Raw genomic sequence first — 16670 nt, 5'->3', positions numbered from 1 at the left:
AGCCCTGCAAAGTGCACAATATAAAACAATAATCTGGTGAAATGAATTAGTTACTACATTTCTATTGCTTTCTATGTTGAAGAACTTTGTGTTGTTTCTATTCTAATACAAATAAACTTGAATTCTAATGTACTTTTAAAGTTTAAATCAAATTAAAAGCTTAGTTTGTACATTATGAATGAATGCTGATGCATTTATATACGGTCACCGGCACTTACAGCCGCTCGCATGTGTTTTGCGCACGAGCCGGACGCCGTCAAAAATTAAATCGGTTAACCGACCATCGACAGCTGCTTTGTTCGATTGCATCTCTTATTGACAATTAATCAATCATCGATTAATCGTTGACATCCCTAGGTCAGATCATTCACATCTCGAGTTTGAAAGGAAGATTTATGGAAGCACATAATCTTCACTATGCTGTTAAACTAAAACTGTCATTTGATATTAGGGCTGGGCGATAAAAAAAAAAACAGAAACAAGTACAGAAAGAGCATTCCGTCAACTTTTTTGTCCATGCAATTCACAATTTAAACTATGCAACTGGGATAAGTACAAGTTTTTTAGCTAAGAACACAAGTTTGTCAACTGTCTGCGGTTTTAAGAGAAGCTCCGTGGCATGAAACTATGTTCCCACTGACACTAAAAATCCTCTTAGATGGGGAGCTAGTTGCTGAAGCACATAGCTATTTCTTATATATAAATATATATAAATGAATACCAAAGACGTTTGCAGTCTCTCTGTCTATATTACGAACATTGGTAAATATAGCAGTCAAATTCCCTAATAGTAATTCCAAATGGCCATAGTCTATGTTTAATAAATGTAATATTAAACAAAGACTATGGCCTGAATAAATGTAAGTGCATTTATTCAGCGATTACAATCGCAATCAATACAGTTGAGATCTCTTGACAGAACACAGACCGGCTGACCTTGCTTTCATTAGATCGCTAAACTCCAGCTTGTTAGTGTTTTCAGATCGCTCCGCATTGAGGAGTAAGTACGTGTGCATGGTTGCCAGATTGCTTAAAATAAGCAAACACCGGGCAGAAAATGTATCCTTGTAACAGCGAAGCTCTGACCGGGGATTTAAACTCTTGTTATCTGGCAACTGCTCTCATGAAAGCTCTCGTAGTAGAAGAGTGTTGAGCAGTCCCCAGATACATTGTTCCTTTTTTGGACGTTTGGAGTGTTCTTTTTGGAAAGTATGCTTGAGTTTGAAATATTCGATATTCTCACATTTTACATTGTTGTCAAAATGATTCCCATTTTATCTTTAATATTCAATATATCGCCCAGCCCTATTCAATACAGACACTGCATTTCTGCCAGCAAGACTCTGAACAAGATCTTTGGGATTTTTATCAATAGCTTTATGATCCATTGTTGTGATATGATGGGACAACCACCATATGCCTTGTAACGCGAGCCCCTCTTCTCAGAACTGACACCAGATCAGCTGTTAACGGTCGGCTGAGCGAGCGTTACAGTAAAGCACAATAGACACGCTGACTGACTGCTGTCCCTGATACACAACACCATACAGCTAAACACCAGCACATGAAAACAGCTACAACAACTCTACAGATCATACCAAAACAGTTTTTTTTACTTAAAACGGGTCTGTATTTGCCTGATGCATGCAGCTTAGATTGTTAATGGTTTAGTGTGAGTGAAAACTCAAAACCTTAAAGTTTTTTCTGCAAAAGGGAGCTGACACAGATCCATATAAATTTCCTAACCCGGAGCAATGATGCTGAAAACCCATCAATCCCACAATAAAGAAGATGAACTTTTCACATGCTGAGATGTTATCTCTCTGGGTACTTTTTCCTCCTCCTCACTTCAGAGATTGATATGCCCTTCCCTCATTGTTGGGCAAATACGCCAGCGACCCAGTTGATGAAAATAAACCCTGAGCTGCTTGCATGGATGCACATGGACTGCAGTCATTGAAGCCACAGTGCTGCGGAGTTCTGCTTTTGATTTATGGTGAAAGTTTCAATTCGGACATTAAATTTGATCTATATGTAAAATCTATATGTAATCTATATAAAATTCAAGACAAAAATGCTTTGTAATTAAAAATAGTAAACCATTGCAAATAAGTTCCAATCCACTTTAAAGCTGTAATAAAATTGCAAATATACCACTGACCACACATATATAATGCATCAAGTTACAAAATTGCTCAGCAACCATAAACAACCTACAGTTGTTTACATCGGACACGAGCAGCACAACTCTGCCAAACAAAATCACTTCCATCAAGTGCCCATCTGCGTCAGTTTTAAAAATTGCCACCACAAAACTCCTCCAAACTCTATATTGGAGTGACCACGTATCAACCTGTTGCTTGAACACCAAGCTTTTGACAAGTTTACTTTTAAAACACATCAAGTGCACTTATGATCCAAAAACGTAGCCCAATATGCACAACATCCCAAAAACTCAAGTCCAGTGCACGCAACTGCCTTGTTTCTTTCTTACCTGTACTTCATGCCTGTCTGGTACGATACACACTCCTCCAGTGCCAGGCCGTTCATCTTGAGGAAGTCTTCCATGTTCTTGATCTGGGCAGCGATCCTTTGCTCCCTGAGCCGCTGGAGTTCGGCCTGTTCTGTGTGCCTCGTCGACTGGTTCAGACCTTGGTCCGAGTGGTAGCGGCTAATGCCGCTCCGTATGCTCTCGCTGTAGGTCATGGCCAGCATCTTGCCTCCACTGCTGCTACTACTGCTCTTCCGAACGCCGCTCACCCCCACCGGTTTTGGGATCTGCAGGTTTTCGGAGGGGAGAGTGGATTTCCGGCGACCAACGGTCCCCCCCGCATACCCTCCCGCAAACATGATTGCACCCCGTCCCTGACCACCCCGCTCTCACACACTTTCAAGGACGCTCTCGCACCTGTCTGATTGTGGCACGAGTCACTCACACACGCACCAAACACAAGCAGGCTTGGGAAATGGGGACCAGGACTGAATCGAGAGCTGGGTTGAGGCATCGCCTTAAATAGCACAGGTGAGGAGGGAACAAAACAGGTCCGTGCTATCAGTGGCAGAGAACTCTGGCCATGTGTCTTGTAATCAGAGATGATCCCGCCCCTTTCTTGACAGATACAATGGCGCAGGAACAAGACTCAGGTGGGTTCAGGCAGGTGCTGCGAGCCTCAGGTGAGAAGGAACACCAGAGGGCATACAATACACACACACCAGGCTCATGCAAGAAACCCATATGTCCAGACGGCACATGCAATTTACAGACATTCACTGCAGGTCGTCTGGGAGGAAAGTGACACCATTCATGTGTATCCATTAAAAGTGCTTTATTAAAACCTAAATTTCCTTATTCTCTCTGGAAAAGGATGCCACAGTGATTATTTTGTTATGGACCCTTTTCAAAAACTGATGCATTTCCACAGTTAATAACGTCCTAAATCTTATATTACCTATATAAGATTTATTCCTTATAAATATAAGATATTCCTTTTTTTTTTTGATCATAAGTCATAGAAACACTATTTTGGATTTTTTTTCTTTTGCTATCAGAGCAAACTGATACACACACACACACACACACACACACACACACACACAGAAAAACAAAAACAAACAATAGTTGCAGTTTCCATTTATCATTATAGAAGCGTAACTTCTATATTATATAAGCTATGACAGTGAAGATCGTGTTACTCAGATACAGTGATACACTGTTCCCAACTAATACTGATGCAGTACTGTTAACTAAAACTATATAAAAAATGTTTTTGTTTATTTAAATATCACTGAAATAATGTCAAACATAAATATGAAATGCAAATGAAAAATTGAAATGTTGAATTAACTAAAATAAAATACTTTAAAGCTTAAAGGAGCATTGTGTAGGTTCTGAAATTTCTAACAGTAACTGACACCAGTGGCCGTTAGATGAACTGCAGCCAGTCTCATGCTCGTTCTCAGTGCGCACACTCTTTTTTTTTTTTTCACTTACGAGGAGTGTCCGTGGGTGTCTGAATTGTGATGGAGGCTGGTCGCTTCTTTCCATCCGCAGAGTCCATTTGAAAACACTATTGCCGCTGCTTACTATAATGGCTGGCGTGCCGTACGGTTGTAAGCCCAAGTAGACGAGAACGCGCATGACGTAACTTTTTGTGAATTTTCGCGCCAATTCGGGCCCGACTCCTCCACACACAATTGAGCCTACAGGCTGATAGAGGCAACCGTGGTGGACAGTCGAGGTGTCATTCTTTTTTTTAAATCATGGTTGGCTCATACATGTGCAAATGAAAACTCTATCTTAAAGATTTTTTTTAAGTAAAAACCTCCACATAGCTCCTTTAAGTATTAAAAATTCTAAAAAAAATAAAATAAAAAGTACAACTAAATAGAAATATAAAAAAACAAAAAACACACAAAACAAATGATAACTGGAAATCTGAAAATTAAAGTAACTTAAAAAAATACTATAATAAAAAGACTAAAACGCTGATACAGATACTGCAGTCGAGTAGAAACACTTGATCATAATCAAAAGTACAGACACTGTACAAGTGACATCCAGAGATTTAATCACTGTCAGTAGGAACAACTTAAGCTAGGATAGGAGGAAGTCATTTAACATTTAAAAAAATAAGTAAATCGTGTGATTGGTTTAACTCAAAGAATTTTTTTTGTTTAAATTAATTTCTACATTATAGCCCAAATATAAAACTTATGCATATTTTAATAAAGTACATATGATTCAGACCAGGCTTGCCTCTTTGCAAAATGGTCTGCAAAGTTCACTTTTGCAGGAGCTTCTTTATCATAAACCTGTATTGATCTTGTGAATCTTGACTGAATGATGTACTGCAAAAACCACTCAACTACTGCAGAGTACTGATCCTCCATACGCCAGCACTGAAGAGCTTCACTCAAATGAGTGACAACAAAAAATAAAGGAATAAAAACTATAATGACTACATCTCAAAAGTACAATAACTTGTAGTGCTACAATAACAGGTGTAGGCATTTGAAGCATGTATAATGGTTAAGGTTAAGTAGGGGTGGCTTGATAGGATATTTCCAGAACTGGTCCTAATCCAATACCAAAATATTCTGTGTATCGGACGATACCGATACCGATCCGATACCAGAGCAGTTTTTTTTTAAATCAGTGTAGAATTTCTATACCTCAATGTGTTAACCTGATCATCACTCTTTTGTGTGTTACACATAATCTACTAAATATAGACAATCATAATCTATGACATAAATACTATTATAAACTAGGTTAGTGGATAATACAGTAGCAAAAATTACTCTAGCAAAATCATGAGAGCACAATAAATTTATAAAATCTAAACATTCAGTGAAAAAAACATTATTTAGTGGGGAACAAATAAAAGTAAATAGGTGTAGGACTAAATCTGATAAAATGTAAAGTTGCTCTTTGTATTGTTGTAGAATACATTCATGAAAAACAAACAAATGTATTTATATATATATATATATACTATTAAATGACATATCTTTTAATTTTAGCAGCAACATATAATAAGACAGAATAAGAAAGTATTGTAATATGAAAGGCTCCATTACAGCGCTGCATAAAGCACTAATGCACATCCCGTGAGCAGAATGATGCGCTAGACATAACACGGAGTCACAGTGTGCAGCTCTCCGCATAGAGAAAGGAAGACATGAGAGACTGGTGCGTAGTGTATTGTATCTGTGCGATAGTTTTAAATTTCAGTTAGTGTGCTCGTGAGGAACAATTCATAGTGCTCCCAACCCAGTGTTTTGATCTAGCAGACATCCGGTAAAAGGTAATGTGCTTTAGAGACAGCACTAAACTCCAGCAAGATAAAGCCCTTTTATGCAAGACCAATGACTTTTATCTTCAGATTAAGTGTAATAATAGGGACACTGAATAATCTTGGAAAGAGTTTCGTCAATTTGTCGTAAAATACGAGACACGCAGTTTGAATACTGAATGGAGGATGACAGACAGCCGCAGCAGAGAGAAGAGTTTACGTCAACTTGAATTTAACAACTTAAATATTCATCTGTACCTTACATTAAACTATGGAACGGCTTCAGAACACTTGGAATATAGCGCACGGAAACGTTATGGTGCTTTTTAATGCTTTTGTGCCTTTCCTGGGGCTTAACAACAGAATAGTATACGCATAATACCGGATTTGGATCCATCAGAAAATGCCAGTATTGGAGAGATACCGATTCTGAATATCTGACTGGCGCACCTCTAAGGGTAGGGGATGATAATTAAAGGGGTACACCCATGCCAGGCCATCATGCAGAATAACACCTTAAAAAAAAGACTGACTCATGCACACAGGTTGGCACTCGCACCAAAGACAAAATCGGCACAAAAACTCACGCGGGGTCTTGGAGATCGGCTCATGAACAAGACTTATGAATGTCAATCTGCCCTTATAAACACAGCAGCCGCCAGCTATCTGGCGATCCACCCAAACTGGGAGTGTCTTGCATGGCAGCTTCTAAACCAATTAGTGAAGAAGAGAGCGTCGCCCTCATCCTCCCACCCCGCCTTCAACTCCAGCCATCTCCCCTCACAGCTCGACTCTATGAAGGAAATCCATTTATATCATTCGAGGGGGATACAATTTGTTTCTGCTAACCGCAGCAAATAATATCTGGTCTAAATTATTCACAGAAGCTTTTGCTCTAAAAGCTTTTGATTGTTGTTCTACATGAAATAATAGATAAAGGCATCACTCGTGCCACCGGCCACGGCCCACTCATTGTGTGTAAGGGGGAAACACAGTGATCGATTCATGTCAAGTGGATCTGGGTGATGCAACGTTCAAAGACTAAAAGAGCTTAAAAGGACAAATAAGTGGAAGGCTGTGAAATCTAAAATTCAATAGAGCGTTCATTAGCCTCCAAGCTACAGACTTGGGGGTTTAAAAACCCATCAGTACAACAACTCCTTGTTTTTAACACATAAAAATATGACCCCTCACTAAAACAGGAAGAAAATTGCACAGCACATGAGGGTAAAATGGATGTGTTCAATCTGATCACTCTGAAGCAAAACAGTTGCTTTCGGGTGAGCTTGTGAAAAAAACCATTCCGTTATTGTGTTCGGACAGATTGTTCAGATGTCATAAATGCTTGACAGTTTTAGTCATACATACACCTCCTCATTTGAAGAGTTTTGCAATAGTTTGTAAACTTCTGCAAAAGTAGCATCTCAAAAACAAAATATTTTCCAGAGCGTAAACCAATTCAGTGAGTAACAGTGTGAAAATCTTAATGATAGAAAGTGAAATTAAGCACACAGATGAATTGTGTAAACAAATTCTATGAACAGGGCTCGACATAGATGGTCCTGCGGTATTGTCAGTCTTTCAGGCTATTTCTGCACTGTGAACGCACTCAGACCCGGAAGAGAAGACAATGCTGAATAAAGTTATGTTATTTCTGGACCAAAATGTATTTTCGATGCTACAACAAAATCTAACTGACCCTCTGATGTCACATGGACTACTTTGATGGTGTTTTCTTACCTTTCTGGACATGGACAGTAGACCGTACACACAGTTTCAATGGAGGGACTGAGAGCTCTCGGACTAAATCTAAAATATCTTAAACTGTGTTCCAAAGATAAACGGCGGTCTCACGGGTTTGGAAGGACATGAGGGTGAGTTATTTATGACATAATTTTCATTTTTTGGTGAACTAACCCTTTAAATAATTTATATAATATGGTTATACTTTATTGAACCTAGTTGCCAAGTAATTTTTCATTTTCATTTAGTTTAACTTGATATACTACAATAACTGAAACTGAAATAAAAATGAATAAAAACTACAATGATAATAAAAAATAAGAGGGAAAGCCATGGTTTAAACAGAAAACACATACTGTCATAAATATCTAACCAAGTGTGAATGAATGTGGAATGAAATGTGAGATCACTGAACATTCACAGAGTCTCTGGGCTTGTGTTTGTCATGCTTTGAGTTTCAGAAGTGTTCCACAGCAAAGGAAACCTGAACTCAATGACATACCTGCAACACTGTTTTAATTCTACATGGAGTGAAATTAAATCTAAGTGCATTGTATTAGGAACTCTATTCTGGGAGCATTATTCTGACACACATCACTGCAGTGTAGACTGATATCCAAAGAGCCGTCTCAACACAACACATGCACAGATTACAAGTGAGATTAGATGTTCACTCTGTATGCATGCCATCCCTTTTTACAAGTATTCAACAATATTAAGCAGCAGTTAGTCTCACTGTAATTCTACGTGTTGCATTTATTATTTATCAACTGTTAACAATTACAAGCAAACAACATCGTAATCACATGCAACATGAATATAATTCCCTTATGCTTTTAGTAGTGTAATGACATAATCACACCGCTGTCATGAGCGGCTAAACTACAAATGAACCCATGCCTTGAAAGTGCTTTCCAAAACAAATGAAAACGAGTGCAGTATCAGATGGCCATGGCTAATTAATCAGCAAACAAAGAGGTACCTGTAAAACTGCAGCTGCCGTTTTGGGCTCCCATATCTCGCACTGAGAGCAGCATGAAAAAGAGAAAGAAAGAGAGAGGCAGAGGAAAGCTCAGTCTTTCAGGTGAAAGGGGAAAGAACAGTGTGAGGGCATTAAACAAACACATGCATGGGCACACACAGAAAGAGATTTGACACTGTAGAAGTGAATAAAAAAAGAAATAACAGAGAAATTGATAAGAAAACCTGTTAATAAAGACAGTAAGATGAAACAGCAATTTGGCCAGCAGGGTCATTAGTTTCATTACTTGAAACCTTGAACCTATTATATTTCAGCTAGTTACTATTTCTCATTTTCATTTAGTTTAACTTTATGTACTAAATTAAACTAAAATGTAATGATATCAGTAAATAATAGTATATTATCTCAACAATACTAAAATAACATCAGTCTTGCGTAGTCAGACCTTCAGACTGATGGCAGAAGGTCTGGGAACCTTGGTTGATTTGAATGACCAAGGCCCATCCAAGAGGACCTATGACTGACAGGTAAAGCAACCAATCATGTTTTGTTTTGTGCTGCATCATGTTTACAGGCGTGGAAATGTCCCCGCAATAACAGACCCATGTGTAAAACTCTTGGACTGATTTTAAAGATTGTATGCCACAAACTTTCACATACTTTTTAAAATTCCATGTTTAATTGATCCTGATAAGCGCAATCAGATGCAAAATTCACTTTCACATTGTTTTTGAACTTAAATGTGTGTTGGCAGTCTGTGTACACAACCATCCTAAAATAATGAAAATACACCCAGTCTTTAAAAAAAAAAAAAATACCTACAAATAACAAACACTTTCCCAGATCAAGCAGTTCACATATTCTGGGCAAAGTGACATCATTTTGCACAGGCCCCTCCCACAACTGTGGACGGACACTGCCATTTTACATCACAACATGTGTAGACAAGATCAGCTCCTGAGCGATCGAGGGGTTTTGTTGTGGGATGTAAGAATGGACATAGCAGTCGTCATTTACTCCCGACATCTGAGCCGCTGAAGGCACAGTGGAGGGAATGTGACCCCCAATCAACCTGAATGTGTTTATGTCCGCGTAAATCAGAGTGCTTCAAAGACTGCTCTTTCTGAACTAAAGGACAGTTCATGGCAGGTTTGCTAAAAAGTTCAAACTCAAGGATGGATCAGTTCCCACTGTTCATGATCCAGCTGCACCTCCATGAGTCTCACACTTTATATTTCATATGATTGTTTTCTAAAATCTCCTTTCCTCTTCCATGGAAGAGAGGGGTGGGGTGAGCAGAAGCACATTAGCATTTAAAGAGACATGCACCAAAACGAGTAGCTCTGATCAGAGATGTTTTTGACAAGGTGAATGGGTGTTGTTTTACACAACCACTGAGGAATTTTAAACAAAGTATGTTGCAGACTTTTCATGAAGACCATAAAGAATCATATCAACTTGTGGAAAATGGGCATCCCCTTTAAAGAACGCGACACAAACAACTCTCGGAAATGCTGTATATTTCAACCAATTAGATGACGACTTCGAAACTCCTGCGGTGTTTCCAAATTTGTTTGCCATATGCATCAGACGTCTAGCCAATGGTCCGTGGGCATGATGTCTGAGGCTGAGACTTAAATAACACTCAAGGCCAGAAAGCAGAATAATACCACATGAAACAAAAACACAAGGCTGTTTCTGTAATTCAGCAAAATAAAATAAGTGCAACATGATTAAACAATATTTTTTGCTCCATTTTCTAACTCAAAACTAACACACATACTAAAAGCCAAATCATTTATTTTTAACTAACAAACATTGAATAGAAAACTGCTCTAAAGTTAAATTATTCAGGAGCTGGACACATACTTGCACTGCCACCTGCTGTTAAGAACCAGAGGTTAAGAACACAAAGGCGATGAAAACACTAGTCACTGAAGATCAGAGCAAATTCAGCAGGAACTTCAAAGCAATAGTGAATTGAAGTCAGGGCTCTTATTAAGTGGCCTGCTGGACATTATGTAAAGCACTTGACCACTCTGGTTCCTTCCACTGGGAAGCCCTGCAGAACTGCTGCCTAAATAACCAAGTATGCTAGATGAACGTTATTAATCGCATATACATAGAGCCTACAGCAGGGATGTAGCACATCTTGAGCAGGGCAAACGCATTCTTCTGTAAATTATCACTGTAATTCAACAAGTAATGTGGCTGATGAATAAGCATGGTCTCAATAACGTACCATTATGTACAGCAACTATTAACTCTGGTAGTAGTTCAACTCTAGCTGTTTTTTATATGAATGTAATATTATTTCTTACTGCAGTGTGTCTCTCTCACACTCGGCACACTTATCTCTGTTAGATAACACATTTCTGCATGTGTGTCATTTCTCAGAACGTCCTACACAGTCACAGAGTGAGACTCCAGTGACTTGCAGATTCTCCTTAATGAAACAAGCAGAACTCTTTTAATCATATGTACAGAAATAAGTCTCTCTTTAAATGTAAATTTATTTAAATATGTTTGTTTAAATAATCACCTAACCCAGGGATATGTAAATATAAACAGCTCAGGTGAGACTTGAAAAACGCAGGATGACCAGGAGCCGGTATAATTATATAAAAAAAAAAAATAATAATAAAAAAAAAAAGAAATATTACGCCAATTTAAAACAAATCTCCAACCAAAATAAATTCTGCATTACTGTTCAAAACTTTTTTTTGGGATACTTTTTAACATGGACAGATTAAACTGATCAAAAGTGACCATAAAACATTTATAATGTTAGCAAAAATCTATTTCACATACTTTTCTTTTGAACTTACTATTCAAAGAATCTTGAAAAAAAAAATCTATTACAGTTTCCATTATTAGTCAGAACAACTTATCAACATTGCTAATCAATTTCTTGCAGCAAATCATCATATTAGAATGATTTCTGAAGATCATGTGACACTGAAGACTGGAGAAATGATGCTGAAAATTCACCTTTGATCATAGGAATACATTTAAAAATATATTCAAATAGAAAACTGTTATTTTAAACGGTAATAATATTTCACAATATTACTGTTTTACTGTATTTTTTTTCAAATAAATGCAGCCTTGGTGAGCGTGAGACATTGTTCAAAACCATTAAAAAAATCTTACAGATCACAAACTTCTGAACAGTAGTTTAATTTCACGCAAATTTCCTTGTTTACTAATACTTACTAATACTTACACAATTACACATTTTCCTGACCTCGAGTTCATGGTTTCTGCAGTGAGAATGAAGTCAAACAATAGACTAAAACGCAATTGAACATGAATGAATGATGCACCAGCACAGTCTGAGGTTCACAGCACATCTGTGCCGTCAGAGCAGCTGGTTAGGTGTGAGTGTGTGTGAGACTGCAACAGACCTGTAGACCATGCCTGGGGAGCCTGTCTGTCTGAGAGAGAGGCGGGCTGGAGAGTCTGTGGTTGATTCTGGATACATGGGGAACGGGAGAGTGGGGGGCGTGGCCAGGCTGCTGAGGGGTCTCTCTCTCTCTCTCTCTCTCTCTCTCTCTCTCCTATCCACAGACACGTCTGTCTCTCACCTTACAGGACCTCTGAAAAACACACAAACACAGATGTGAGTTCAGCAAATGCTAGAGTGAACTACATATACGACACAAACCTGAGCAGCCCTGCAGTGCTACAAATGCACTGTAAGAATGCATTAACACCCCTAGAGGGCGTATCTGCACAACAGTAAATGATTATGATCGCCATAATGAGTAGAACTTGGGCAATACACTAAAAAGGGTGAAATAAAGAAATGAATTTGTGCAGCTGATACATAATATAAAGAGTAGAATACAAAGAGCAAAATAAATCATAATTTGCTGGAAAGTTGAGGTTTAATTATGTATCAATTGTAACAAAAAGAAAAGAAATGGAATGGTTACCATGAAAACATGTTATATTGTAAATTTATTCAAATTTGTATTAAAACAATCATATATAATTAAATTATCATCTGACTCTAACATCTGACTGATCAAAATAGATTGAGAACCATTAATGTCTATTATGTGTACTTAAACTAGGGCTGCAACTAACGATTATTTTGATAATCGATTAATCTGTCGATTATTTTTTACGATTAATCGGTTTATGTACTTATATTTTAGTTTTTCCCATTTTTTCCCCAAGTAAATTATTCATAAATGGTCTTTATCCTTCAGCATAGATTTTTAAGAGATTTTAACCATTTTGCACTGTCATATCCTCATCAAAAATATACCTGGAGTTGTTTTATTGTGTTAGTAATCCTTTGTCGAACTCTTCTGCAATCAGAACACTGACCCATACTCTAGCAAATTTCACAAGGAGATTAAAATAATGTTTTCACCATGGCAGTCCTTAGAGCTCCTAAAGTAGTTTAACATCCCGAACAAAGCTTATTAAGGAATCTTTCAGAACATATTTTCACAAAGAATAAGGATAAAACTGAATAAAATTGCAGTGCATTGTATTTTATTATTTACTGGGAAACAGCTTTATAGCTTTTGCTGTGAAATTGTAAACAATCCTTCAAAAAAAGTGCCAATGGCATGAAACCTGAATGGAACTCACAATTTAAAGTAAAATCCATCAGAAGGTTGTCCAGAAAAAAAAATTGGGACACACAAAAAACCTGCTGTGTGAAAAAGAGCAGTGAATACTTAGAAAAAAAGTACATTTCAAATATCTTTAAACATTTACCTCTCTCATTCAGTCATAATTAGACTGCACGACTGAATTTTGAACTGGTAAACGACAAACTGATCACAGAACATGTTTGTAAAGCTTTAAATGTTAACTGTTAAAAAGCAATGTTATCAGCTTTTACGACTAAACATTTGCAAACAACATTGTACTGGAGAATCTGCACAAATGAAAGTCTTAGTTCACAAATCGCGCCTAAAAACGCGTGGAAAACGCTAGGCGCACCGCTTTCTCCTTCTTTCCAAAGCGCTCGGGCAGAAGCGCCCCTGAGGCGTCTGCCTTTGCTAAGCAACCATGACGTGCTCTCTCCTTGAAGACGCGGAAATTTCAGCAAAGGATAAATGGATTTGCAGCTCTAAAAATCGCTTGCAGTAGCTCTGCTACTAAATTTATTTCAAAATGGAAATCCATATACAGCTATGATCAGCTGTTCCTTTCATCTTGACTGAGCTTTTAACGTTGTTACGGGAAAGGATGAAGCTGATTGGTTAGTTCTTGTCACATGACCCGCGGTGCACTTGCGGCATTCTGAAAAGTTGAAATGTTTTAACTCGATGCGGTGCGGTGTTGGAAATAACGAACTTGAGCGCGCAAAAGACGCGATATGTGAACGTCCCCTTAAACAGTTCAGTAGTGCAGAGTTTACAGGTTAATCTTCTTTTTTGAAGGATCAAAGTAAAGTACTCCCACATCCCGCTGAATGCTGCAGAGACGCTGTTTCGGGAAGCACGTGACATAAAACGAGGCCAGCTATTGGCTATTCGCTACTTCTCCTGTTGTACTGGCTGAGTAAAACCTCCGGTGGCTCATTACTGCCGCACTTTGGTCACCGCAGATTTGAAATATGCACGAAATGAGCCGCTTACGGCAAATAAAAGTTATTTAGCAACGAATCGATGACTAAATTAGTTGACAACTATTTTAATAACCGATTTTAATCGATTAAATCGATTCGTTGTTTCAGCTCTAACTTAAACATGTTCCATAATTAATGACAATGACATTGACGCTACATTAAAATAAATAGTATAATAATAATTAGCACCACAGAATTACAGAAAAACCATAAAACAATTGGTATATAAATTATAAATGCACAAATATAGTTGATATTCCCACTCTGTAAACTCTGTAAACGCATTAATTAATTAAGCATTGTAGTAAAGTGAAGCAGATTACATTTTAAAATTTGGATGTATTATATGCAGATTTAATTTTATTTATTTATTTATTTTCAAGACGCCAGAGAGCATTATATTGCATTTAGACAACTGAAGTGTCTAAAGAAATCTTGCAAATATATAAATATATATATTGCAAATTACAGTTTACTTCCTTGAAATAAACTGCAAATACTTTTGAGCTTTGTCATTTACAAACTCTGTAGTTCTTTCATTTTTCCACTGAGTGTTTTAATGCATCAAGCAGCTTCCTCCGCACAGGGCCAGGCAGGTAGGAGGGTGAAATGCAGTTTCCAAACTGGAGGAGTTTACTGGGCCTCATGAGGTTCTAATGAACACCTTTGGATTTAACGCACACACACACACACACACACACACACCCCCCCCCCCCACACACACACACACACACAAGCATCTTTACGGCCACCTCTTATTTCAGCACTCATTCCTCTTACACGAGTGCTGCTGAAGGACACGGTAAAGAACACATCATTGTGTGAATCTGTACTGCTTATCAAGGTGACTTTCCCTCCCATCAATCTCCTCATACCAGCGGTCTAACACTGGGAATAAGGTCTTTTCATTTCCCAAAGACTCATTTTACACTATCTGCTCCCCCTTCCCATCATGCTAAGTGGGAAAGGCTGGATGGATGGGTCTTGTAAGAGAAGGGCACTGTATGCAGTGTAGTAAAGTCACACATCAGTGGAGTAACTGCGAGGAGTCATCATCAGGAGAAGCACAAGGTGACTGTAAATGTTAGTCCTCATTTGCCCGGAATGCCAAAGTGCTCATGTTGCAAATCATTTTGTTCCGGTGGGCTATAAATAGGCCACCTTCAATACAATGATACTAGGCTTTATGTATAGGTACATAAAATAGCATAAACTGCTGTTACAGTGCAACAAAGACTAATTAAAATGACAAAAACACAAAATTATTAAAATCTAAAATTCAAATGAAAACAGAAAATAGACAAGTACAATCTAATTCAAAACATTAACAAAAACTGTAACAAGATACCAATGATGTTACAAAAACACTGATCCAAATTTATAATGTGGCTTTAGCTTCATTACGTTTCTAAAATAATATCCTACAACAGCATTTTTTTTATACATTTTAAAAATATGTTTTTAATATGCTGAAAATGGGGGGAGACAAGTAAGGCTTATTAAAAACATTTTTAAAATGTATAAATTTGGGTCATTGTTTCATGTTTTCTTTTTCTATATCGTCATAAATATCGTTATCGCATACATTTTTTTTAATATTGTTATATAATTTTGAGGCTATATCGCCCACCCCTAATTCCCATTCACATCCATTATAAGACTGACAGACTGCAATGGTTTGTTTTAAAAATCTGTTTGTGTTCAACTGAAGAAACAAAGTCACCTACATCTTGGATGTCCTGGGTGTAAGCAGATAAACATCAAATTTTCATTTTTGGGTGAACTATGCAGTTTTGAAGTCTTGATCAAACCTCATATGCAAGAATGAGTATAAATGCTAGTTTCTCTTGGCAGCTCATTATTGCTAAAGGGATACTGTGAGGCAGCTGCTAGTATCATGAGAGCTAAAATACTGCAGTGCTGCGGAAAGAGAGCAGAGTCAGGCTTTGAAAGTTGTAGCATGGCTTGTGTTCAGATTTACTGCTCTAATGGCCTAACTGAAGCAAGGTGCACTCAGCAGATTACAAGCAGAGGTGTGCTTTACACAGAGGGAACACAAAGTGACTCTCTGATTCCATAGCCAACTGTGTGAAACAGGAGAGAGAAACGAGAGAAATATGGGGAAGTTGCTAGTGCAAGGGAAGCAGTAAGACGGAGCAGAGATACAATAAGGACATGCTATATTCGGAGTAGAAAGCACACTTTTGACTATGGATAAAGTACGAGGTGTTTTGGACCTGGGGAGATGGGCATTAGATTTTGATGTATGGTGTTTCAGGAGTCAACAGAGTGCTGAAGTAGTGTTTTTTTTTCTTCATGAAAACAGAACAACAGGGCTGCAAAGGTCAGCTGACTCAGCATGCATGCAACAGCCTGATGGCTGTTCTCCATGCTGAGACACACAAATGGTGTGCCAAATGAAAGAAAGTTCACCAGAGGAAATCCTGCCTTGATGGAGAAGTGGTCCCAGCTGCATGGATGACACAATCACCAAAGGGACTCTTTCCGTATTTACGGGAACAGGAATTGTTAGAGTGATGGTTGGCACCATAGA

General features: G+C 38.0%; 1 protein-coding gene across 2 annotated transcripts in view; it reads right to left on the bottom strand.

Annotated features, from left to right (window-relative positions):
• The window catches only part of LOC132119696 (voltage-gated potassium channel subunit beta-2), a 113146-nt gene that overhangs the window by 62426 nt on the left and 34050 nt on the right, over positions 1 to 16670 (bottom strand). Inside the window, exons 2-3 of one of the 2 annotated variants that reach the window (XM_059529882.1) lie at positions 11928 to 12119; positions 8521 to 8562 (exon numbers count right to left, since the gene is read on the bottom strand). In XM_059529882.1, the coding sequence (XP_059385865.1) occupies positions 8521 to 8562; positions 11928 to 12004 (119 nt within the window). In that variant the 5' untranslated portion in view covers positions 12005 to 12119. The remainder of the gene's footprint in view (positions 1 to 8520; positions 8563 to 11927; positions 12120 to 16670) is intronic. The other variant, XM_059529883.1, reaches the window with a different exon arrangement.

This window comes from Carassius carassius, chromosome 38 (assembly GCF_963082965.1).
Source record: "Carassius carassius chromosome 38, fCarCar2.1, whole genome shotgun sequence".
Taxonomy (NCBI): Eukaryota; Metazoa; Chordata; class Actinopteri; order Cypriniformes; family Cyprinidae; genus Carassius; species Carassius carassius.
The sequence above is the reverse complement of the archived record's forward strand: the minus strand, read 5'-3'. Positions and strand labels throughout refer to the sequence as shown.